The 26,641-nt window shown below is 41.9% G+C and overlaps 1 protein-coding gene across 10 annotated transcripts in view; it reads right to left on the reverse strand.

Moving 5' to 3' along the window:
- vps13d (vacuolar protein sorting 13 homolog D) overlaps positions 1-26,641 on the reverse strand; it is a 314,700-nt gene that overhangs the window by 94,778 nt on the left and 193,281 nt on the right. For all 10 annotated transcript variants that reach the window (XM_087980553.1, XM_043675642.2, XM_087980550.1 and 7 more), the window contains 5 exons: positions 25,693-25,869; positions 22,748-22,864; positions 20,800-20,949; positions 19,508-19,663; positions 14,594-14,690 (listed from right to left, as the gene is read on the reverse strand). In XM_087980553.1, the coding sequence (XP_087836679.1) occupies positions 14,594-14,690; positions 19,508-19,663; positions 20,800-20,949; positions 22,748-22,864; positions 25,693-25,869 (697 nt within the window). The remainder of the gene's footprint in view (positions 1-14,593; positions 14,691-19,507; positions 19,664-20,799; positions 20,950-22,747; positions 22,865-25,692; positions 25,870-26,641) is intronic.

Raw genomic sequence — 26,641 nt, forward strand, 5'->3', positions numbered from 1 at the left:
AATAGATCCTTATCAGCCCTTCATAAGAGGGATCGAACTGTTCCTTCATAGTGAATGCAATCAATAGCTAACTCATGAAACGCTTTGTTCTACCCAAAACTAGGGTTACATATGTTAATCAACCATACACCTTCCACAACGTTAAACCTTGCCATTTCTCAATAATACCATGCTGGCAAATATTTTAATTTGATACCAACAATCATTATGTGATACTTACAGAAATTTCCATTAAACACAAACTTGACATCCAGCAATGATATCTTTACTTCAGAAGATCAAGCGGGGCGAACCTAAAGTATTTACAATGGACTCCACAGAAGTTACCATAATCTTTTTCAAGAACTCAGTTATGTTATATGGTTCGCAATTTAATGTTGGACAAACAGAGGAGTGAAGGATAGACTTATCTTCTGGCCTACGCACACAAATCCTAAACTGCCCTCAAATTCCACTGTCCCAAAGATCAGGAAACATGGTACAATAGAGAAAAATTATACATAGAGATATCAGTTTAAAAGAGAACCTCAAATGACCTATTTGTTTAAGTAGCTGTCTGGGTTAATATTTAGCTGATTTCCAATTCCACTAACAGAATTGACACCCTCCCTACCAGTCAGTCAGTCATAAAAATTGACCATAGAATTTGCAGCTAATTAACCATAAATTATTTTGCAATTTGCCACAAAAACATTAGAAACCTTGATTGTTCCAGTGCACAACAATGCAGTGAAGTATAATGGTATTTCAGATCAAAAGCTAGTGCAACTGAGAGAATTAAAATTGATTGAAACTGGCTGTAATTGTTACAGCATGGATTACAATGATTTTCATATCCAATAGGGATTTCAAGGCTGCAAATTCACCGTAGGATTCAGAAAAAAAGCTACAGAGCTCTTTTGAATTCCTCAACTGTATTCTATTCTACCACCCTGCAACTCATGCCTGCGTTTCTGTTATGCTACATTTAAATCATCTAAGCTCCACTGGCATTCTACTGCAACTCACTTCAGAAACGTGCTATTTCATAACAACAGGAATTTCCAATGTTTTTACCTGTTTGGGCCACACATCAAACTAAAATTTACACTCCATAAGGTTATGTACATCTCAAGCTACTGATGTGAGCAGACTACAGTTTGGGATCAATTCGCCAATGAGGCAACAGCACCAAAAAAACAGTTCTTTCCAAGCCCCAGGCTGAAGTAGTACAAATAAGGTAAATAGCAGAAACATAAATGGACTCATGGGTTGGATTGCCAGCATTCAGGTTGGAAATGTCTCTGCTTTAGGCAACTCTGCTGCATCATAGAAATCCTTCTACTGGAGATAGTAAATGATAAGAAATTACACAACTTTGTTCACAAAATATTAAAGATCTGAAGGCTAAAGCAGAAATATGCAAATCTTTTTCATAGTTTTCCAAAATAAAAAAGACCAATTCTAATTAAGAAAAAGTCCTTGAACTGCTTTGTTAAAGGTTCAGAATTTAGAGACACGCCATCTCAGAAGTCTCTAAATTCAACTTTCACACTGTACAGAGGTAGTTGACCTCAGCCTCCATGGGCTCAGAAGGGTAAAGAAGAAGAAGAAAATTGATAATCACCTAAAGATCTGGCTGCAAGTGCACTGCTGTGGCTGTCACCTGAAGAAAGACCTTTTTATCGTGAATGTGCTTAATCTGGTGCTAATTCTGGTAATCTCTCACCACTCTGCTTAAATATCAATTCAAGTAGCCTTACATTTCAGGGCAGGTATAGACAAACTATTCTCTGCTATATACACAAAACTCTTGCAAAACAAACAATGATGGATTGGACATTGTTCCCAGATTACTGAAAATCATGTCCCTGCCAGTTCCTGTTTTCAATTCTCAAATGGTGAATGTTCCAGGGGATGTAAAAAAATTGCTAGACGCAGAAGTTTTCTTTGAAGCACTGCAGCATTGACATTAAAGATTGGGAGGAGCTTGCTACCGATCATTGAAAATGGTGACAAGTTGTCCCTCAAGCTGTAACATGCTGAGAGTTCAAACACTTTAATTATAAGCCAGAACAATGACAGAGAAAAATAAATTAAATCCTGCAGTTCGCATCCCACTAACTCATGAAATGTCCTGTCACATCTGTCTAAAGATGGTTGAGAAACAGCCTGTTCAGTCACATGAAGACCCAGAGTAGAAATTCATGCCCTAAACTGACATTATCCTCAATTGGAGTTACAGCTGACTACATTTCAATGCTAGTTAAATGTAAATTAAACCACCTCATGGAATGAGAGTGATATACACTAAATTGATGTAATGAGTTTTGTTATGAAAGGTGCATTACAATCGGTGTTCTTAAATATCTGGTAAAACAGGATTTTGCAAATAATTAAAATCACAAACACCAAGCACTCCAAAGCAAGGAAAAATAAACAAAGGGTTAGTTGTACAATTAGAAGCCTAAACTATTGAGCTTCTCAGGACTCAGTTCACTCCGTGTGTACTTTCAACTTAAGCCTGTTAAAGCTTCTACATACCATAAAATTCTTGTTGATTTTGAAACGTTATTAGCCAGTGAATAAACATATTTACAAAAGAATTTGGGTAATATATTGACCTGACTCCAGCTTCTGAATCCTGCTAGCTCTGGGATGAGTTCAAAACTAGCCAGAATGACTGAGTGAAATTCCTCGATTATTGCCTGCAGTCATAATTCCTAACAAAATCAGTTGGGGTTGTCTATGAAATGCTGGGTGTGTATGGGTCACAGCTCAAAAATTAACCCTTAGTGAACACTGACATCCACAAAAAATGGGTGCTTTATGCAGGAAAACATCATCTTTAATGCATAAGGGACTGATACTCTTCCTAGATAGACAGCATATTGTGTACACTTTATTAACACCACTTACATGAACTGGGAAAGTCAAATTGCAACGATTTTGGAAATCAAAAGACTTGAAGAAAATTAGTAGGCAAGTGCAGGAGTTTTTTCTCCATCTTTTGAGATAGTATTGACAAGTGCAAAACTGAATCTTTCTACGTAATTTCAAACAGCTCAAGTTAGACAAGTCATGAGCCTTTTTCTTTTGATACATCACTTCCTAAGTGAGAGAGCGCTCTGAAAGAGAGAGCTTCTAATTAAACGTGTTGGACTACAACCTGGTGTTGTATGATTTTTAACTAAGTGAGACAAGCTAGATCAGTTACTGAATCTAAATGTTTTTCCAACCATGCTTTCAAATCAGCTCTGAAAGCACTCTCAAGTCTGTGGATTTAGACATACTCTAGGACTTGAGTACAAAGGTCAGGATTGATACTTTAGTATAGTACTGAAAGCATTCTACACTATCAGAGGCAGCCTGGCAAACATTCTGGGGTTCAAGAATGAAAGAGAAACTTAGCAGCAATGCTGCCTCTAATCTTTGTGGTGTCTGTGCAGAACTCAAATCTGAGTAGCATATTGCATCCACTGAGTGCAAGTCACATGACAATTTTTAGAACTATATTTATTGAACTGTGTCCATTTATATTGAATGATTGATTGTCACTTGGACCAAAGTACAGTGAAAAGCTTTGTTTATGAATAGTACAGGCAAGGATGCTCAGAACAAAAGATTTAAACAGGGCATACAAGAGAGATCAATATTATTTGAGGCTAGAGATTCCATTCAATAATCTAATAACGGCAGGATTTGATCTGCTAAAATAAACAAAATTGTTTGCTTGAATCAGAAGTCTAGGAATCAGCACTTGATACCCAAAACACTGCACAAACATCCAGATGAATGGATATTTCTTAAAACTAGTCATCATGCCCATATTACAGAGGTTGTGGTGCTGGATGTATTAAAATGCACAGAGGTGGATATACCCCCAGGACCTGATCAGGTGTACCTTAGAACTCTGAGAAGCTAGGGAAGTGAATGCTGGGCCCCTTGCTGAGATATGTGTGTCATCGATAGCCACACGTGAGGTGCCGGAAGACTGGAGGTTGGCTAACATGGTGACATTATTTAAGAAAGTTGGTAAGGAAAAGCCAGGGAACTATAGAGCAGTGAGCTTGACATCGGTGGTGGGCAGGTTGTTGGAGAGAATCCTGAGGGACAGGATTTACATGTATTTGGAAAGGCAAGGATTAATTAGGGATAGTCAGCTTGGCTTTGTGCATTCAAATCATGTCTCATGAACTTGATTGAGTTTTTTGAAGTAGTAATGAAGAAGATTGACAAGTATAAAGCGGTGGACGTGATCTATATGGACTTCAGTGAGATGTTCGACAAGGTTCTTTATGGCAGACTGGTTAGCAAAGTTAGATCTCATGGAATACAGGGAGAACTAGCCATTTGGATACAGACTGGCTTGAAGGTAGAAGATTGAGGGTGGTGATGGAGGAGGGTTGCCTTTCAGGCTGGGGCTGTTTTTCCTGAAGCATCAGAGGCTGAGGGGTGACCTTACAGAAGTTTATAAAATCATGAGGTGCATGTATAAGGTAAATAGACAAGGTCTTTTCCCTGGGGTGGAGGAGTCCAGAACTAGAGGGCATAGGATTAGGGTGAGAGGGGAAAAATTTAAAAAGGACCTAAGGGGCAACATTTTCATGCAGAGGGTGGTGCATGCATGGAATGAGCTACCAGAGGAAGTGGTGGAGGCTGGTACAATTACACCATTTAAAAGGCATCTGGATGGATAGATAAATAGGAAAGGTTTAGAGGGATATGGGCCAAGTGCTGGCAAACGAAACTAGATTAATTTGGGATATCTGGTCGGCATGGACGCGTTGGACCAAAGGGTCTGTTTCTGTTCTGTATATCTCTATGACTATGTCAGCCATAGTCCATCAACTCTCAATGTCTGAATGGAAGCTGCCTTCACTTTTCCACTTATTCTCCACAAATTTAAAAGTGGTGTACTGTTCACATATATTTGTGGCCAGAATCCTGTTATAATTTGGTATAAGAATGGATATTTTGATATGAGTCACATAACACTGTCTTTTCCAAATTCATAATCTGTTGTTTTGGTGATTACACACTGATCAAATTTTTGCCATGACAGTAATTCGTCTCTGGAAATCTGCTTTCCAGGTGGTCAAGTAGCAGTTGAATAAATTGAAGGATTGCAATAGTGTCAACATCACTGTCCAGAACAACCCAGAACCTTCTGAACTTCAATGCTCCAATAAAAACAATTCACCTAGATGCTCAGTTTTTAATCTGCTAATCTTGGCCTTTGCAAAATGCACAGCCTGAATTGTTGTCAAACAGCTTCTCTGAAATAATTTGCACATTAATACCGGTTCATCTAGAACACTGTTCAAAGCTGATAATGCAACGTGATACTGTTGCTTTGGGAGCATTTTAGGCAATATTTGTTATTGGATCGTTATACTTGTTCACTTGCTCTGACAGTACTTGATCAGATGTGGTAGTTTTGCATTAGTGCGCTCACGGCAAAGTGTCTCAATGGGCATCTCACTTCAGAGAGGGTGAAGTGCCACTGCATCAAACTATGAACTTGGAAAATTCTTTATGTCCTGCTGAAATTACATACACTTCTGTTCTCACAAGCATTTCAACATCTTGCACAATTGAGATCTGCTTCCAAACATAATCTAAGCCCAGATCCACTGTGCCAGTGCAATACTGTTCTGACAAATGTTTGATTTCACAATGCAACGCTATCACTACTCCATTTTTCCTTAGTAATCTCAGGATTATTCCCCGTACCATGTGCTACTGAGGCTAGGAACAGAGACAGAGTACAACTGAACATGTGGTTAAAGGGCTGGTGTAGAGGGGAGGGCTTTAGATATGTGGATAATTGGGATGTCTTCAAGGAAAAAGTGGAACCTGGCCAAGGACGGGTTACATCTAAACTGGAGGGGCACAAATATCCTGGAAGGGAGGTATGATAGTGCTATTCAGAGAGGGGTTAAACTAGCGTAATGTGGATGGGAACCAGAGCAGCAGGTCAGTAAGTAAAGAGACTGGGGAAGAGCTTGAGTCTTAAGACAAATATGGCTAAGAACAGCAGTCAGGGAGAAGTTGCTGAGCTGAGGCTTGGACTATATTTGCTTCATTGCAAGAAGTAATAACAGGTACAATGGGTGAATTTAGAGTCTGGATTAATGCATGCAGTTGTGATGTTGTTGCAATCTTAGAGACATGGTTGAAAGATGGACAGGATCGGCAGCTTAATGTTCCAGGCTATCGATGTTTTAGATGAGACAGAGGAGGAAGCAAAAGAGGTGGGGAGTTGCATTACTGGTTAGTCAGCACATCACAGCTATGCCAAGGGAAGACATCGTGGAGGAATCTTGCGGCAAGGCTTTACAGGTACAGCTCAGGAATAGAAAGGATGCAATCTCAATGCTGGGATTGTACTATCGGCTGGAGGAGAAAGTGAGGTCTGCAGATTGTACTATAGACTTCCAAGCTGCCAGCAGGTGAGCAAGGAAGAGATATGTTGTCAGATTCTGGAAAGATGTAAAAATAACAGCATTGTTCTGGTCAGTGATTTTAACTTCCTCATATTGACTGAGACAGCTTTAGTACCCAGGGTTTAGATGAGGAGCAATTTGTTAAGTCTATCCAGGAGAGTTTTTTGTACAGAATGTGGATAGTTCAATGAGGGAAGGGGCCATACTGGACCTGGTATTGGGAAATGAGCCCGGCCAGATGATCAAAGTTTCAGTGGGGGAGCATTTTGGGAATAGTGACCATAATTCCTGAAGATTTTGAATGCTTATGGATAAAGACAAGAATGGACCTTGATGGAAGGTGTTAATTTGGGGGAAGGCATAACTGCATTAGGCAAGAATTTGAGAATGTGGAGTGGGAGTGGCTGTTTGAGGGTAAATCCACATCTGATATATGCAAGTCTCTTAAGGACCAGTTTATTTGACTGCAGGACAACCCCCTCTATGTTCCTGTGAAAACGAAGGACAGGAATGGCAGGATTCAGGAACGCTGGATGACAGGGCAAATTAGCAGCTTAGTTTAATAAAAAAGCATACTTAAGATCCAGGCAATTAAAAACAAAGTCCTTGAAGAATATAGAGAAAGTAGGAAGGAGTTCAAATAGTGAGTAAGGAGGGCAAAAAAGGGGCTATGAAATGTCCTTAGCCAGCATGGGTAAGTAGAATCCCAAGGCATTTTATACATATATTCGAAGCAATAGGATAGCTAGGGAAAGAGTAGGCTTGTAGGAGAAAGTGAGGACTGCAGATGCTGGAGATCAGAGCTGAAAATGCGTTGCTGGAAAAGCGCAGGTCAGGCAGCATCCAAGGAGCAGGAGAAGGAGATTCCTGAAGAAGGGCTCATGCCCGAAACGTCGATTCTACTGCTCCTTGGATGCTGCCTGACCTGCTGCGCTTTTCCAGCAACACATTTTCAGCAAAGAGTAGGCTTACTCAAGGTTAAAGGAGAGAAGTTATGTGTGGAGTCAGAGGAAATGCGCAAGATCCTTTGAGTATTTTACATCAGTATTCACCAAATAGAGGGACATAAGGGATGTTGAGTGTGTGAATACTCTCGGGCAGGTAATCATAATGAAGTAGTGTTTGGTGTCTTGAAATACATTAAGTAGACAGGTCCCCAGGGCAAGATGAGATCTATCCTAAGATACTGTGGGAGGCAAGAAATGAAACAGCTGGGGCCTTTACAGGTGTCTTTGCATCCTCTTTAGCCTCAAGCGAGGTTCCAGAGGATTGGAGAATGGTCAATGTTGTTCCCTTGTTTAAGAAGGGAAAAAAGAGAGGTAATCTAGGAAATTACAGGCTCTTAAGCTGTTCCAAAGGATACTGAGAGACTGGATTTATTTTTATTTGGAAGCAAATGCACCTATTAGTGATAGGCAGCACGGGCTTGTGTGGGGATGGTCATGTGTCACCAATTTGAGTTTGCTGAGAAGGTGAGAAGAATGATTGATGAGGGAAGGGCAGTGTTGTTTACATGGACTTTAATAAGACATTTGATAAGGTATCCAATGGCAATCTGGTAGAGAGGTAGAGTCTCGTGGGATCCAGGGTGAGTTGGCTAGACCGATACAAAACTGGCTTGGTCATGGAAGACAGAGAGTAGCGGTGGAAGGGATGCTTTTCAGAATGGAGATCAGTAACCAGTGGTGTTTCACAGGGATTAGTGCTGAACCTAACTTGTATGCAATATATATAAATGACCTGGAGGAAAATGTAGGTGATCTGTTTAGCAAGCATGCGGATGACACCAAAATGGGCAGAGTTGCAGACAGTGAGGTGGACTGTCAAAAGATATAGTGGGATATACAGAGCTGGGAGATTTGGGCACAGATATGGCAGATAGCGTTTAATCTGGATAAATGCGAGGTAAAGCATTTTGGAAGATCAAATTCAGGTGCAAATTACACAATAAATGGTAGAACCCTTAGAAGCATTCATATACAGAGAGATCTAGGCATACAGGTGCACAGATCCTTGAAAGCGGCAACACAGGTGGGTAAGATGGTCAAAAAGGCATACAGCACACTTGCCTTCACTGGACTGGGCATCAAATATAAAAGTTGGCAAGTTATGTTACAGTTGTACAAAAGTGTAGTTAGGCCACATTAAAAATATTGAATGCAGTTCTGATCACCACACTATCAGATGGATTTGGATGCTTTGGAGAGGGTGCAAAGAACGTTTACCAAGATGTTGTATGGTCTGGAGAGTTTAGTTACGGGGAGACGTTGGATAAACTTGGGTTGTTTTCACTGGCAAGACGGAGGCTGAGGGTCAATCTTCTAGAGGTCCCCAAAATTGAGAGGCATAGATAGGGTGGATAGTCAGAGATTTCCCCCCCACCCCAGAGTGGAAAAGTCAGCTACAACAGGGCACAGGTTCAAGGTGAGAGGGGGAAAAGTTCAGGGGAGAAATGTGGGAAAATATTTCAGAGGGTGGTGGGCGCCTGGAACGCAATGCCAGTAGAGGTGATGGAAGGAGGCACATTAGCAATCTTGGTAGACACATGAATGTGAGGCAAACAGAGAGATAGATACTGGGCATGGGCAATATGTAGCAGATATAAATAAGGATTAGGAATCAGCGCAGACTTGGTGGGCTGAAGGACCTGTTCCTGTGCTGTATTGTATTGAATTGTATAACAAACTTTGACTGAATATCTTCCGTAAATCAAGGTCATTGTTAAAATAAAATTGCTTCGTTACTGTCACAGTGGAGACATTGTCAGAAGAAGTCAGTTTCAATATTGTGCAAAAATAACTTTGTAAACAAGTTTAGATTCTGGTCAAAATGTAGTGAACATTTTTTGTACCAAAATGTGTATATTTTCATCTATTAACATATGATAATATGATTTGCATAATTCATCAAGGAACTATTTCTATATAATGAAGCTATTGCACAGAAACTCAAATGTTGTCCACACCAGCTATCAATAATCGGTGTGTACTTCACCACATAATCCTGGATTTCTTACATAGAAAGCATGGATGCATTCTTCTTTACGGCAAGTGTGACATTATCAATGAGAACTTTCACCATTTGGGACTGGTCTTTTTATGCTCTTTACACTGCACCCTCATCTCAATTTCCTGGTATTTTCACAAGGACATACAAAATTTCACCAATGTTTTGGTTTTGTAACCAGTAACATGTATTCATGTGTACTTTTTGGCTCAAATGCTGCATTAGATAGTCCAAATGTACCACATTTTCCCAGCGTTGTACTTGCACCCAGCATTTGCTTCAGAGCAAATAGTGCGCAGGATATCAGTTTCACCATATGTGAAAGTCACACCAATTTGTACCTTCTGTTTCTGTGTTAAGATGGCATTTCAGTTTCAATGATCTTGGAAAGCCATTCCTTTTTGAAGAGCCCACAGGATTTCTTTCTTAAGAAAGGTGAAGACTCATTTGCTTTCCTTTTGGACATATTTTAAACTTATCAAGAAAACAAAGTTTAAAATATGAAATACAAATGCAACTTGCTCCTTGCTTTATGTGTTCCATCCTTCTGGAATACATCCCATACCTCATGCTTGCTGATTCTTCTGGTTACTGACTAAGGATGATTGGGCGCCCATTTAGAAATGTCACTATTGAGAAGTAAATTCTGTTCTTAAGAAGTCATATTGGACTCGAAACATTAACTGTTTCTCTCTCCACAGATGTTACCAAATTTCCCCAACATTTTCTGGGTTTAAATAGAGTTTTTATTGCCATCGCTGGTGGACATGAATGATCCCATGACACCAAGCTGAAAATCATCATAGAGGTCTACATCATGAAAACAGGCTCTTCAGCAACTTGCCCACACTGCCCGGTTTTCACAAGTTAAACAAGTCCCATTTGCCTGTGTTTGGTCCACATCCTCCGTACCTATTCTATCCACGTACCTTTCTTAAATGACAAAATTGTACTTGTTTTAACCACTTCTTCTGGAAGGCCATTCCAGACACTCGCCACCCTCTATGTGAAAATATTGCACTTCTGGACCCTTTTCTTATCTATCCTCGCTCACCTTAAAGCTGTGCCCTCTATTTTTAGTCTCCCGTACCATGGTGAAAAGCTGTCCACTAGCTACCGTATTTATGCCTCTTATATTGCAGGGGAACCTCGATTATCCAAATACTAATTATCCGAAAATCAGATTATCCAAAGGAGATCTCGTGGTCCCGGTAGAAACAGCACATCAAAGGGCTGGACCGGATTGGGGGGCAGGGTTGGAGGGCAGGGTTGGATAGCATTGGGGGGGGGGGGGGGGGGGGCCTGGTTGGTTTGGGGTGGGGTGTGTGTGTGTGTGCGCGCGCGCACACACGCGCATGCATGTGTGTGGGGGACCTAAATGGGGGGGGTCAGGGACAGACAGGGATGGGGGCAGGGTTGGGGGGGGCAGAGTTGGATCGGGTTGGGGGCGGGGGACGGGGATGTGGCGGGGTTGGATGCTGTGTGCTGGGGGTGGTGTTGGACCGGGTTGGGGGCGCGGTGCTGGAAGGCTGGGGTGGGCAGGCCGGTGGTGTTTGGGGGTTGGCTAGTCTCCTGAATGGGGAGCTCCAGAGGAAAGGTATTTAATACATTTTCCGAACGAAATAGTGCCTGCCCATTTCGTTCGGATAATCGAGTTTCCACTGTATATATCTCTATAAGATCAACTCTCAGTCTCCTAAGCTCCAGGGAAAAGAGTACCAGCCATTCCAAACTTTCTTTAAAACACAAACTTTCTCAGCCAGGTGGAATCCTAGTAAATCTCTTCTGCACTCTTTCTAGTTTAGTAATATCCTTTCTACAGTCGGACGACCAGAACTGCACGTTGTACTCCAAATGGGGCCTTACCAACGTCTTGTACAGCTGCAGCAAGACGTTCCATCTTCAATACTCCACACTCTGACTGATGAAAGCTAGCATGCTGAAAATCTTCTTCACTGCCCTGTCTACTTGCGACTGAATTTTCAAGGAGCATGAACCCATACCTCTAAATCTCTTTGTTCAATAACACTCACCAGGACCCTACCATTAACAGTGTAACTCCTGCCCTGGTTTGCTTTACCAAAATGCAACTCCTTGCATTTATCTGAATTAAACTCCATCTGCCATTCTTCAGCCCACTGGGCCAGTTAATCAAGATCTCACTGCATTCCCAAATAACCTTCTTTGCTGTCCACAATGCCCCAATCTTGGTGTTATCTGCAAACGTACTAACCATACTTCCTAAATTCTTATCTAAATCATTTATATAAATGATGAACAACAACGGACTCAACACTGATCCCTGTGACTCACTGCTGGCTTTCAGTTTGAAAAACGCCATCCTCTGGCTTATGCCCGAAACGTCGATTCTCCTGCTCCTTTGATGCTGCCTGACCTGCTGCGCTTTTCCAGCAACACATTTTCCAGCTCTGATCTCCAGCAACGGCAGTCCTCACTTTCTCCTTCTACCTTCAAGCCAATTTTGAATCCAGTTGGCTAGCTCTCCCTGGATCCTGAGAGATTTAACTTTATTCAACAACCCAACATGTGGTATCTTGTCAAAGGCCTTTGCTAAAGTCCATGTAAACAGCATCTACCACATTGCTCTCATTTACTTTCTTGGTCAGCCCTTCACAAAACCTAATCAAATTTGAGACACGATCTCCCACGCACAAAGCCATGCTGTCTATCCCAAGTGAGTCCTTGCTTCTCCAAATGTCTGTAGATCATGTGTCTCAGAATCCCCTCTAACAACTTACCCAACAGGAACATAAGACTCACTAGTTTGTACTTCCCAGGCATTTCCCGGCAGCCTTTCATAAACAATGGCACAACATTAGCCACTCCCCAATCTTTGGGAATTTCATCCATGGCTCTCGATGATACAAATATCTTTGCTAGGGGCCCCACACTTTCCTCAGTAGCCTCCCACAAAGACCTGGAATACACCTCATCAGTTCCCAATTATTTATCTATCTTAATGCATTTTAAGACCTCCAGCACCTCCTCTTCTGTAATGTGGACACTCTTCAAGACATCACCATTTATTTCACCAAGCTCCCTAACATCCTTCCCTTTTTCAACTGTAAGTACTGACGAGAAATATTCATCTAGAATCTCATCCATCTTTTGTGGCTCCACATTTGGATGACCTTGTTGATCTTTAAGGACAGGTGTCCTGGTTAACATGTATCAGTCATTCAACATGAAATTATTAGCGTGCAAATGAGCTGCTATATTTCATAGCCTATAACAGTAATTATACTTCACAAGTACTGCATTCACTGTAATGGTCTTATGGACATATAGTGGTCCTGAAATACATTATATAATTACACATTTTTATTTTAGTTGAGAAAAGGTGAATGACAGTGGCTGAGCAACAAATCTAGTGTTGTTCTTAGGCTTATTTAGAATAATTCATTGTAGATGAAGTTAATACACTTCCATATGGTTATCTGCTTTTATATGCATCACCTACATTATTTGAACCACCTCCACTACATTACAGTCCAATATCAGTAATTTGTTCTTGTGTAAATGGAAATCAAAACTCTGGCTACATATGACCCAAATGTGGGAGGACAAAACCTACTGTTGTGCAGCTTAGGTAGCTCAGGTAGAACATTTCAGGCATCCACCGTTGCTTGTGGCTAAAGTTTTAAAGGAAAATTTAACATTTCTCCAGACCAGTATCCTATGAACACAGAGGGCAGTACTCATCAAGTCTCATTTTTGTAAAACTCAAAATAGAAAAGATCAACCTGCACTATTCCATCACCTCTCCTGGACTGCTCAAAAGACAGAGGTAAAAACAATGACTGCAGATGCTAGAAACCAGATTCTGGATTAGTGGTGCTGGAAGAGCACAGCAATTCAGGCAGCATCCAAGGACAGGCAAAATCCGAGGACAGGCAAAATCGACATTTCGGGCAAAAGCCCTTCATCAGGAATAAATGCAGAGAGCCTGAAGCGTGGAGAGATAAGCTAGAGGAGGGTGGGGGTGGGGAGAGAGTAGCATAGAGTACAATAGGTCAGTGGGGGAGGAGATGAAGGTGATAGGTCAGGGAGGAGAGGGTGGAATGGATAGGTGGAAAAGGAGCTGGGCAGGTCAGACAAGTCCGGACAAGACAAGGGGACAGTGTTGAGCTGGGGGTTAGAAACTAGGATGAGGTGGGGGAAGGGGAAATGAGGAAGATGTTGAAGTCCACATTGATGCCCTGGGGTTGAAGTGTTCCGAGGCGGAAGATGAGGCGTTCTTCCTCCAGGCGTCTGGTGGTGAGGGAGCGGCGGTGGAGGAGGCCCAGCACCTCCATGTCCTCGGCAGAGTGGGAGGGGGAGTTGAAATGTTGGGCCACGGGGCGGTTTGGTTGATTGTGCGGGTTTCTCGGAGATGTTCCCTAAAGCGCTCTGCTAGGAGGCGCCCAGTCTCCCCGACGTAGAGGAGACCGCATCGGGAGCAACGGATACAATAAATGATAGGAGTGGATGTGCAGGTAAAACTTTGATGGATGTGGAAGGCTCCCTTAGGGCCTTGGATGGAGGTGAGGGAGGAGGTGTGGACACAGGTTTTACAGGGCATCAATGTGGACTTCAACAGCTTCCTCATTTCCCCTTCCCCCACCTCATCCTAGTTTCTAACCCCCTGCTCAACACTGTCCCCTTGTCTTGTCCGGACTTGTCCGACCTGCCCAGCTCCTTTTCCACCTATCCACTCCACCCTCTCCTCCCTGACCTATCACCTTCATCTCCTCCCCCACTGACCTATTGTACTCTATGCTACTCTCTCCCCACCTCCACCCTCCTCTAGCTTATCTCTCCACGCTTCAGGCTCTCTGCCTTTATTCCTGATGAAGGGCTTTTGCCCGAAACGTCGATTTTGCCTGTCCTCGGATGCTGCCTGAATTGCTGTGCTCTTCCAGCACCACTAATCCAGAATGCTCAAAAGACAGACCAGGTGAAATGGAGAACTCAATTTTGGAAAACAGTACAAATGGAGTCATTCCAACTTCTAACAACACATCAGTACATCAAGATTGTGTAACAGCCAACCTTTGTGCAGCCTGCAGAATCCAATACTAACATGTGATCGGGTAATTAATAGTAGTTTTTTGCCCAGTAAAGAAACTAAGGTCAGTAACTTGTGATATATTTTGTACCTTGATCCAACTGCCCTAAGCCAAAAAAGTGTAGCAGTTTCAGCAAGAGCTTCTCTTCAATCTGGACTGTTAGTTTCCGCACCGTGATCATAAGATGCTGCAGAGACAGAAATATAGCCAGTTAAATTAGTCAATTCAATAAACATTATAAATTATTACTTTGGCAACCAACCTCCAAATCTAATACACATTAATGATAACCACTTGGATTTCAACATTTTCATTTTCAAATATTTTCTGCATTCTGTTTAATGTTTATTTTTACCCATATCTTTCCCCAAAACAAACACAATATCATCAGAAGAGAGTGCAGTACTGGAAAAGCACAGCAGGTCAGGCAGTATTCGAGGAGCAGGAGAATCGACACAAGCACTTCATCAGGAATGAGGCTTGTAGGTCGGGGCTGAGAGATAAATGGGAGGGGAGTGAGGTTGGGGGTTGAAGGTAGCTGAGAAAACAATAGATAATGATGAGGGAGAAGGTGATAAGTCAGAGGAGAGAATGATGGACAGGTCCGGAGGGCGGTGCTGAGTTGGAGGCTCGGGACTGGGATAATGTGGGGAGAGAGGAAATGAGGAAGTTGTTGAAATCCACATTTATCCCATGTGGTTGCAGGTCCCAAGGCAGAATATGAGGCGTTCCTCCTCCAGGCATCGGGTGGTACGGTTTGGCAGTGGAGAAGGCCCAGGACCTGCATGTCCTTGACAGAGTGGGAGGGGGAGTTGAAGTGTTCAGCCATAGGGCTGAACCTTTATGTCTCTACGGTCCCAGAGTAATGAGTTCGACACATGCTGTGACCTTGAACGTTTCTTCCACCACCTGCACCTCCAAACCCACTTTTTCAACCAATACACCTGCCCACCCACCGAGGACCTCTTCTCCCACCTCCAACATACCCCATCCACCTGGCCTGTTACCCACCCTTGACCTCTTCATTTCAAACCGTCGCCGTGACATTGACCGCCTCGCCCACTCTAACCTCACGTCCTCACAACACGCAGCCCTTCACTCCCTCCACTCCAACCCCAACCTCACTATCAAACCCGGAAAAGGGGGGGGGGGGGGAGCAGTATAGTATGGCGCACCATCTTCTACACTGCTGAAGCCAGGCACCAACTTGCAGACACCTCCTCCTATTGCCCCCTTGACCACTACCTCACCGCCCTTCACCAAACCATCATCTCCCAGACCATCCACAACCTCATCACCTCTGGGGATCTCCCTTCCACAGCCTCCAACCTCTCTGTCTGCGAACCCCACACTACCCATTTCTACCTCCTTCCCAAGATTCACAAACCTGACTGCCCTGGTCGACCAATTGTCTCAGCCTGCGCCTGACTCACTGAACTCATCTCTACCTACCTCAACACCGTTCTGTCCCCCTTAGTCCAGGAACTCCCCACCTACGTTCGTGACACCACCCACGCCTTCACCTCCTCCAAGACTTTTGTTTCCCGGCCCCAATGCCTCATCTTCACCATGAACATCCAGTCCCTGTACACATTGATCTGTCACGACGAAGGTCTCCAAGCCCTCCATTTCTTCCTCTCATGCCGTTCCAATCAGTACCCTTCCACCGACACCCTCATCCGCCTGGCTGAACTGGTCCTCACCCTCAACAATTTCTCCTTCCAATCCTCTCACTTCCTCCAAACCAAAGGAGTAGCCATGGGCACCCGTATGGGACACAGCTATGCCTGCCTGTTTGTCGGATATGTGAAACAGTCCATCTTCCGCAGTTAAACCGACACCACCCCTCACCTTCTCCTATCACCTTCTCCCTCACCTTCATCCACCTATTGCCTTCCCAGCTACCTTCCTTCCAACCTCAGCCCCCTCCCATTTATCTCGCAGCCCCAACCCACAAGCCTCATTCCCGCTGAAGAGCTTATGCCCGAAACGTTGATTCTCCTGACCTGCTGTACTTTTCCAGCACCACCCTCTCAACTCTGAGCTCCAGCATCTGCAGACCTCACTTTCTCCTATCATCAGGAGAAGGCAATCTGTTCTTAAATCCTGAAGTCTGTGCAATTAGTTACCCAATAGTGTCAGACCCACTGATTTTCTGGCTCTCAACACGAGGAAGAACCTGCTCTGAATTTGATGTAACTCCCTGTGGCCCAATAGGCCAAATGGGAACTTAACAAAGATAACAGGGTATGTGGATACACAATTTTGTGCATTGAGATATATTATCTAAGCAGATTAAGACAAAAGAAAATGATGCACTCCAATACTCTATAAAATGCCCATGCATCCAGAATTAGGCCATAATTTCAGGTGGTCTAATCTAAAAGGCCAGACACTGCACCCGAGGTGAGTGGTGTAGGAATCCCTGCAATTACTTGAAATACTCAAATATGCCATGCTTGCTTGCATTTATTCTGTGGACGCATCAATAAACAGTACAAACTACAACCCTGTCAGATTTCACACAGTTGTGATGTGTGTGGGGTTGGACAGAGTTCTTGTAACACAAGCAAAGCTAAAGTCATGGGATATAGCACAATCAGAAGTGGTAACAGGTTCCAACTTCTGCAGTTAGAAGTTTGATTCCTGGTGAGTTGAACTGCTACATTCGATTTCCAGCTTGTGCTGAGTTAGTTGACTTCAGCCAAGGCAGCAGCTGAAGTGTAATTGGCCTCATTACTACAGCCCAAGGGGTTGGGGGGAAGGGAGTCAGCCAAGGTTCATGCTTAATTCCAATTCAGTAACCCCACTAAAAATGCTGGTATGCCAATGTACAGTGCAAGTAGGACTGGGCTCAGCTGTGATACCCTTCAAGTCAAATTGCTTGCTGATAATATGTAAGCCAAGACAAAAAGTAAGCTTGGCCACTTTTGGGTGAAATATCAGGGCATCTGCATTGTCAACGGGAAGCATTTTGTTTAAGTAAGGAAGAATACTGGAGAGACAGGAAATGGTATTAAAATAATTGCTCTAATTAAGTTCAAAGCTCTTTGTTTACCATCGTTGTAATTACTCAAATGAATCTAGCATGGACATCACCTGCAAGATCAACATCTGCCAGTGAAAGGACTTATTAGAAAAAAAATATTTTTTGATGGTTTTGATTGTATGGATGCAATAACTTCTCTGAACAGGTTGATTAGAAAGTATGTACAGCCCTGGAATGAACTGCCACCTGCACTTAATCAAAGTGCAGAATTTCATTGGTAACGTCCCCGCCTCTGAACCAGGAAGCCCAGATACGATTCCCACCTGCTCCAGAGGTGTGCAAAGCATCTTAACAGGTGGATTAGAGAAATAGCTGAAATAAAAATTACATCATAAGCAAGTGGAGGTAGTGGCATAGTGATAATGTCACTGGACTAACCATTCAGAATGCTAGGTTAATGTTCTAAGGGCTCTTGTGGCACAGTGGCAATGTCCCTACCTGTGAGGCAGGAGGCCTGGGTTCAAGTCCCACCCGCTCTTGACGTGTATCATAGCATCTCTGAAGGGGTAGATTAGAAAATTCAAAACAAACCCCATCGGGGTTCAAAGCTCTTGGGGCAGTGTCCTACCTCTGAGACAGAGGGCCAGGTTCAACTCCTACCTGCTATAGAGATATGCAATAACATCTTTGTACAAATTAATATTAAAGAAAGTGGCAACACCAAGGAAATTGGAGATTTGTGATTAAGAAATTGCAATGTAGTATGCCAAATCTTTTTAAGAGTAACAGGCCTCAATTTAAATGAATTTGAATAGCTATCTTCACCAATGCTAGATGTTTCCAGGAATTGCAGATATTGTTGTGTTGACCCCTGTCTTGAGGGTTAAGCAACATCTTCTGTATCAATGGTTGACTAACTAGATCGTGGATGGTTAAGCAGACGTGTAAGATGTGGGAGGGTTGGGCGCTTCAGATTCCAGGTGCATGAACGTTTTATGAACATAGTAATTCTGAGCAGGAATAGGCCATTTGGCCTCCTAAACCTTCTCCACCATTCAATAAGATCATGGCTGACCTGGTTATGCCTCAAATCCCTATTCCCACCTCCACTGATAACGTTTAGGTAAATCTTGCAGCCCATGTTTGCCACCTGGTGGCCACAAGAAATGGACAAAATTGGGTTCTGAAAAGACTTTTCTCCTCTCAAAGTGGTGGGAGGCCTCCAGTATGTTTCATGCGCAATGTGACATGGTGACAGGTTGTTCATCAACTGTACTGCACGACAGGAGAAAGTGAGGACTGCAGATGCTGGAGTTCAGAGTCAAGAAAAGTGCAGTGCTTGAAAAGCACAGCAGGTCAGGCAGCATCCGACGAGCAAGAGAATCAACATTTCCGGCATAAGCCCCTCATCAGTAATGTACTGCATTATAGCCCAATCTAGTCCTATTCATGCTCATTTTCTTGCAGGTCCACCGGATTCTGGGCAGGTGCAGAAACCCTGGCTAAGTGTTCCTTGACTTAGCATGCTAAGGCCAACTTCAGCTTCACAATCGGTGTCCCAACTAAGATCAGCTCACTGAGCCTCAGGATCAAACCTGAGGACTTTGAGTCCAGATGGCTGAGTTTTACACCCTGTCGTACCTCTGCAAATGAAACAACTGGGACATGGAGGCTGTTCTTCTTTACTGGAAGCTACTGAATATTCAAAATAGCTTAGCATTGAAGATAAAACAGTGGAGCTTGTACAATGAAACTCCAGAAACTGAACATTAACCTCCAGAATAAACGTTTGAATCAGATCTCATTTGTATTGAAAGACTGTGTAAACTCAGGATTAAAGTTGTTGATGGAGTTAGATGAAGAGGGGCAAGATGAAGCTGATGTGAAGTTGGATCATATTGGATAAGTTGGATCACGTGGCTTGTTTCTGTGCTGTCACTGTACATTTCACCATATAATATTGAATATTTCAGTATTCAAAATACTTTAAAACAGCTGCATTACTAGGCATTCACCTTGAAGAGTTCAGTCAGTGCGCTCTTGCTGGGGATCTTCATTGCATTGATCTGAACAGCAGGACCTGTTTCAACACTATCTGTTTCACTTTCAAGACTGTTGGGGGTCAGAGAGAGCATCACAGGCTGCATTGTCCCCAGTAGCTGATTATCAATCTTGTGAAATACAGAAACAACAGTCTTAGTAACATTTAATATTTCATAATAAAACAAAAATTTTGTTCATTTTCTTTAAATGAAAAGACAAATTTCCAAATAAATGCTTAAATACAATTGATAAAATCTGAAATTGAAAACTAGACTGGTGGTGGTTAAAATCAACGAGGTAAAAACAATGACTGCAGATGCTGGAAACCAGATTCTGGATCAGTGGTGCTGGAAGAGCACAGCAATTCAGGCAGCATCCGAGGACAGGCAAAATCGACGTTTCGGGCAAAAGCCCTTCATCAGGAAACGGGCTTTTGCCCGAAACGTCGATTTTGCCTGTCTTCGGATGCTGCCTGAATTGCTGTGCTCTTCCAGCACCACTGATCCAGATGGTGGTGGTTAAACTATAGTCAATCATCATAAAAACCCACCTTGTTCATGAATGTCTGTCAGTCCAAGAAAGCAGCTACCTTTTCATAGTCTGACCCAATCGTGGGTCCAGATGCCTAACAATATGGTTTGATTAACTGCCCAATGATATAGTCTAACAAGCCATTCAGTTCAAGGACAATCAGGGAGAGCAACAAATATTGACTTTTTAAAGGGCCATTAAAATTGCCAAAAGCCCCTCCAGATAGTTTTCAGTGAAGATGTGTTCTATTAGAACCACTTCCCAAGAGCAAGAAAAAAGTGTGAGCCTATGAAGGGTAGAAAATAAATTATAGGGATTTGTAATCTTGCTGCAAACCGTTCCCTTGTATGCCAATAACATCAAGTTGAATTTAGATAGCAAATCTTGGCAGTCTGTTTGATCATAATGCTGTCAGAAATAATTTAATACAGCTATAACAATTTACAGGACAGAGAGCACCTCTTGTGGCCCTTTGCTACTGCAATCCAAAACTAATCCCACTGCCCTATGCTTGACTGCAGACTTCAAAGTTTCTCTGCTTTACTGAACCATTGGAAATTCACAACTACATACAGATACAACAAATCTGCTCATTGTTTCACCACCAGCTGCCCATTTTGATGTTTCTCTCTCAACCAGTCACCTGAGTAATTTGTTACTCCCCTCCCTGGGCTTGGACCTGTACCTTGAAATCCCATGCTGTCTTGTGCATTGCTAAGAGGTGCTTCATTACCTGTATATCCTGAATACTGACTTCCAGCAATTGATTAGTGGCTGTCTGTGTGTAATGAACATCTATCCCTGTTAATGTGGTAAACACCAACTCTTCAGGGGCTTTGTTAACCAGCGACAAACCAATTCCTCCATCCAACTTCACTAAAACCTGCAAAGTTAAAGCATGGTGAAAGATACCATTTAAAATGGGGACTATATTTAATTCCATAACATTGTTACTGAAGACAATTATTTTCCATGGTTGAATCAATTAAAATTATTTACTTTTATTCATTAATGGTACGTGGGATCACAGCAAGACCAGCATTTGCCTATTCTTAACTGCCCTTAAGGAAGGCGGTTGTGAGGTGCATTCTTGATCAGTTGCAGTCCATATGGTATAGGGTCACCCACAGTGACAATAGGAAGGAAGTTCCAGGATTTTGACCCAACAACACTGAAGGAACGGTGATATATTTCCAAGACAAGATGGTGAATGTCCTGGTGGGCAGGCAGTGTCATTCCAATGTATCTGCTGCCCCTTGTCCTTCGAGTGTTCTTGGAGTTTCACTCATCCAGGAAAGTGGAGTTGTGAATAGTGCTCAACATTGCGCAATCATCAGTGACTGCCCACCTCTGAGTTTATGATGGAGAGAAAATCATTGATCAAGCAACTGAAGATGGTGAGTATTGGACACAACCCCGAGGAACTCCTGCAGTAATGTCAGTGATTATTTATTTTCCTAAGGCATCGTATCAGACTGACAATCTTTTAATATCTCACCTACATGTGACCCTTCTCAATGAATGTCAGGGGTCCAGAAAATCAACCTGATTACATCTTTACCCAATAGTGACTACTGTATAGTTGCAAAGACTATTAAACCAAAAACTATTAAACCAAAGACTAGGAATAAAATTTGGATAGTTCATATCGGATACTGCACAATTTATTCACTGAGGCACAGAGGCTTTTGCATGGTTCATTTATCAATCTGTGGAGAGGAACAGCATAAGGGAAATTGGCCCACACAGATATATGTGATATAGATCAGAAATGTCGTCAGCTCTTTTTCTCTTGAAGTAATGTGTTAGGAAACACTAGTGCCAGTTAATCCATAGCTGAGCTCCCATAAATCCAAATTACTTTACAGAAGTTGTGCTAAACTAAATCCATCCTGGACTACATCAGAGGATGCATGAATACTGTCAAAGAGTGCTCTGTGAACCATGAAGCATTGTAAAGTGAACCTAAAACCATTTCATAGAAGTGGTAGGCTGTTCAGTCAAAACATACTCGTATCCACTCTAGCTTATTCCCACTGATTTACGCAGGATCCATAGCCCTTTATCTTTGCTTCAGATTTTTATCTACTTTCTCTTTAAAAAAAAAATTCTATCTCATGTTCATCCTGCAGTAAAATAGTCCTCAATCTAACTGATCTCTAAGTAGTATTTTCCTGATCATTTTCCACAATCTTAGTATAGAAAAGAGAGTTTTCTTGCATATATTCTTCTTGACATAGTCCATTTAAGTACAAAACAGCTCATTATCGAAAATTACTAACTTCAATGTGTTAAAATTCATTTTTACGAGCTCAGTCTTGTTGCTTCATATCCCAGTGAGAAAGGACATATATTTTCAGTTATCATTAACTACCATACATTCATACGGTACAGATCTACAATTGGCAATCTCTTGTATCAAGGATGATTCTTTCTTACAAATGCCTAGGTTGGAGTGAGTGTCATTGTTCGCTGTAGGTTTGCAGATACAATGGTATGGAAATTGCACTTGATTAATAGTTCTTCATATTTTAAGTTACTTAAATTCAGATTTTGTTTACGAGATCATCAAGTTTATGTTTATCTAACAGCTAGGAGTTTTGAAAACATTTGATGAACAGAAAATTAACATAAGGCCTTGACAGACTAAAAGCAAAAATCGGAATGAAACCCTCACACACCTCTAATTCTCGATCAGCTTCCAAGTTCTTTAACTTCCGAATTTCACCGATTTCTACTGGACAGTCCTCACTTCCTGTGAGGGAGCGATTTGTTCTGCGATGCTGTTGGTCAGTGATCTGTAACAAGTCCAATTTTGTCAAAAGACCAAATCAGAAAAATCACTGACTGGGTCAAAACAAATCTGATCCAATGATATTTGTGTAATTTCAATAAATTACAAACATAATGAGAACAGATTTTCCATACTAGATACCTGGGAAATTCACAAACTGCTCACAATCTTATGCAGAAAATGCTGTTATATTTATCATCAAGGGAAATTCAGAACTAAAGCCTATCTGTACTATCATGGACAAAAGGGGGAAGATAGAAAGAAATGACTGACCTGCCAAATATAGAGTGAAAATCAATTGCAGCCCACTTCATAGAAAATTGATAGATAGTAAAATTCAACTGAATGAAGCAATGGAAAGACATTCAAATAACAGGCAAAAGCAAAGGTGATAAAAACAAGAGAGGACCATGCAAAGAAAAAGAGGGGCATCAAAAAGTGAACAGGATGAACTCTATAAGGTAGGAGCTCAGAAATGAAAAATAAAGTGCTGAAAGCACAAGCTGGTTCATCACTTATGAAAAGAAAAGCAGACATCTTTGGTGAAAACTACATTCAGATAAAAAGTTTGTATCAAAACTCAATGCAATGAACAAGTTTGTCCGTGCAAATAAAGGCCTGCACTGTAAACTAAATAAAGATGATTTCCAGATCTGAAGTTACCCAAGTTGGTGGCCAGGAACAGATGCCCTACTATTCCTGAATTTGGAACAATAAGAAAGAGTGCCTAAAATGCCAAAGTATATCAAGGTCACTTGTGGGCAGAACCAAAACTTGTGGGTAGAGTGGTCAGCAAAACTGCGTTTGGGTGCATTAATGTAAAATGAATGACAAGAACTATATTAATAATACACAGCAATATATTGGGAGGAAATACTGTGCATCTCACACTGAAGGTATGAACGGAAACATGATCTTTAGAGTTGGGGAAGCTGAATGAGTAAGTACTACATCTGTTGTTGCATGTGACAATGCTGAGAAAGGCAAGTTAGAAGTTGGAATGCAGGAAGCACAAACAAAGGTAATCTGGAAACAATGGAGGAAAGGAAGCATTGTAAAGCATTGGAATTGTGAAGGCAGAGTGACAAAATAATCTGATGAATGTTCAGGCTGTAGGGCAGACATGAAACAAGCAAAGAGAAGTAATTTTCCTGCCATGAGAAGAGGGATCTGATCACAGATAGAGGAAATCAGGCAGATAATCAGGCAACTAATTAATAAATCTCTAATGTAAAATCGGTTTCAGTAACAGTGACCATAAATTTATCATCAATTGTTGTAAACTGGTTCACTAATGCCCTTTAGAGAGGAACTTAATAATCTTTACCCAGTCTGCCCTACATGTGATTCCAGACCTACAGTAAAGTGGTTGAATCTTAACCTATCTCTGAAATGGCCTGGCAAACCACTCAGTTCAAGAGAAATTAGGAATGCTGGCTTTGTCAGTGATGCACATAGCCCATAAAATAATAAGAGATAGATGTAGGGCTAATGTCACTTAGAACCCTTTTAATCACTAATGTAGAGGCTTGACTGAGAACGAAGTAGAATAGTTTTGAAACTCTGGTGAGGAAAGTGCAGTCATTAGGCCAAACACAACAAAGATAATGAAACAGGGAGAAAAGAATGGTGTCTTTGCAGAAACCATTGCAAGTTGAAATATATCTAAGTATTTGTGGGATTCCACAGATGTCTGTGGAATGTTCATTGTCAAGTGAATGGGAAGAAATCCAGAAAGGAAAGGGAAGGGTTATGGGTGAACCATGTTGGTAAGAGGTATGGAGGAACCATATAGAAGTGAGAGATGGGTGAAAATTGAAATTGGAAGCAGTGCTGATAGTTTTCAATGTAACAGAGCCAATTGTTGATCAGGCATAATTAGCAACGGAATAAACAGACTTATTTTTGACAAAGGATAAACCCAACTGTAATATTATATCGTGTTTCAAGTGTGACATATTTTATCTGAGGAAGTGTAGTGGGAGGAATAGTTTTTTTCAAGTGGAGGGAAAATTAGTGACAAATGGAAACTGACTGGACCACTGTACAAGGAAAAGGCATTTTTAGTAATGGGTGGAGAACAACTGGGATAGCATGATAATGATGAAAAGACAATTGATGTCAGACAACCCAAGATTGTCAAGAGTTGGAAGATTAGATTTGATTAGATTCCCTACAATGTGGAAAACAGGCCCTTCAGCCCAACAAGTCCACACCAACCCTCCGAAGAGTAACCCACCCAGACCCATTTCCCTCTGACTAATGCACCTAACATTAAGGACAATTTAGCATGGCCAATTCACCTGACCTGCACATCTTTGGACTGTGGGAGGAAACTGGAGCACCCGGAGGAAACCCACGCAAACACAGGGAGAATGTGCAAACTCCACACAGACCTTTGCCCCAGGCTGGAATTGAAGCTGGGACCCTGGTGCTGTGAGGCAGCAGTGCTAACCACTGAGCCACCGTAGAAGAATCACTGGCATGGGTTGGGGAAGAATCAACTTAAGGTGATTACAAATTAGTTTAATGCAACAGGAGCATGTTCAAATAAATAGGCTCTGATACCAGTTATGTATTTTGAGGAGACTAAAATGAGCGACATTGGATTTGAGAAGGTTGGATCCAGCAAGAATGGAAGGGTGAGGAAGCTTTTTTTAAGAAATAAAATTGTCAACGGTTTAGAAAATGTTTTTTCGTCTTTGGCAGCAGAGCCATGATGCAAGGACAAATACAGTATTTAGCCAAGAAAATTAACTTCTAGCGTAAGATAAGCAAGTTTGATAACACATCATATATTTTAGTTGCACTTACTCATGAGGAGCAGATTACCTGCAACACTCTTGTTGGACCATCAGGAATGACACGTAAAGACAGAGTTCCTGAACCAGGTCTCATCTTCTGGTTTATGAACTGATGCTCAGCTGGAACTTCTTCTAGACCAAAGGAAGAATCGGGACCCAGTACTACCTCTGCTCCATCATATAAGCCTGAAATGCCTTTTGCTGCCTAGATAAATGAGCATAGTTACAGTTCACTGACAATTATTACCCTCACGTTAAAAGTAAATGAGCAAAAATATCACAACATATTTCCACTCTGCATCTGGCAAACGTAATAAGGGGTGATTGTAAGCACAGGTTAGCAACAAGCATCCAATTGCAGCTCAAATCTCTAGCATGGGGCAACATTCCTTGCTAAACGTGCTGCCTGAAGTATCTTATCCTGCACCAAGATCCATTCAATCAACACAACTCTGTTTCAGTTGAGCTGTAATGGTTCGTCAATGCCTCTGATCTGAAATACTCATCCCTGTGTTCACATCCCTCCATTGCCATGACATCTGTCTCTGACTCTTCCTGTCCTACAACAGGTTTGATTCCTTCCAGCTCTGACCTTTTACTCATCACTTCTTCCTAATCCCATAAAATAATCCAAGTATATCATCCTTCATCATACAGCCAGTTCATTGATATATTTACTCAATTCAATGATATCAGTGATGAATGATGCTGTGTGTTTCAGGCATGTAAATAGAGAATCTCTATTTGAGCATTTTTTGCTCCCAGGACAACTTTGGATTAAAGTGAATAATTCTCTTGGGAGACAACAATCAAATACCAGTCAAATTTTGGGTTTGAACTTGGGTCAACTTGTGTGCTGTCCAATGTTCTGTTTTATCTCTGAGACAGTCATAAACATCTTCAGGGGTGTGAGCTTGCAAAAACTTCTCTTCACATAATTTCTCGTCTATATAGCACGTCATTGCAAAGTAACTAAT

The sequence above is a fragment of the Chiloscyllium plagiosum genome, unplaced genomic scaffold (genome assembly GCF_037043375.1).
Source record: "Chiloscyllium plagiosum isolate Xiang-an unplaced genomic scaffold, Cpla_swu_hap1 HiC_scaffold_37, whole genome shotgun sequence".
Classification (NCBI taxonomy): Eukaryota; Metazoa; Chordata; class Chondrichthyes; order Orectolobiformes; family Hemiscylliidae; genus Chiloscyllium; species Chiloscyllium plagiosum.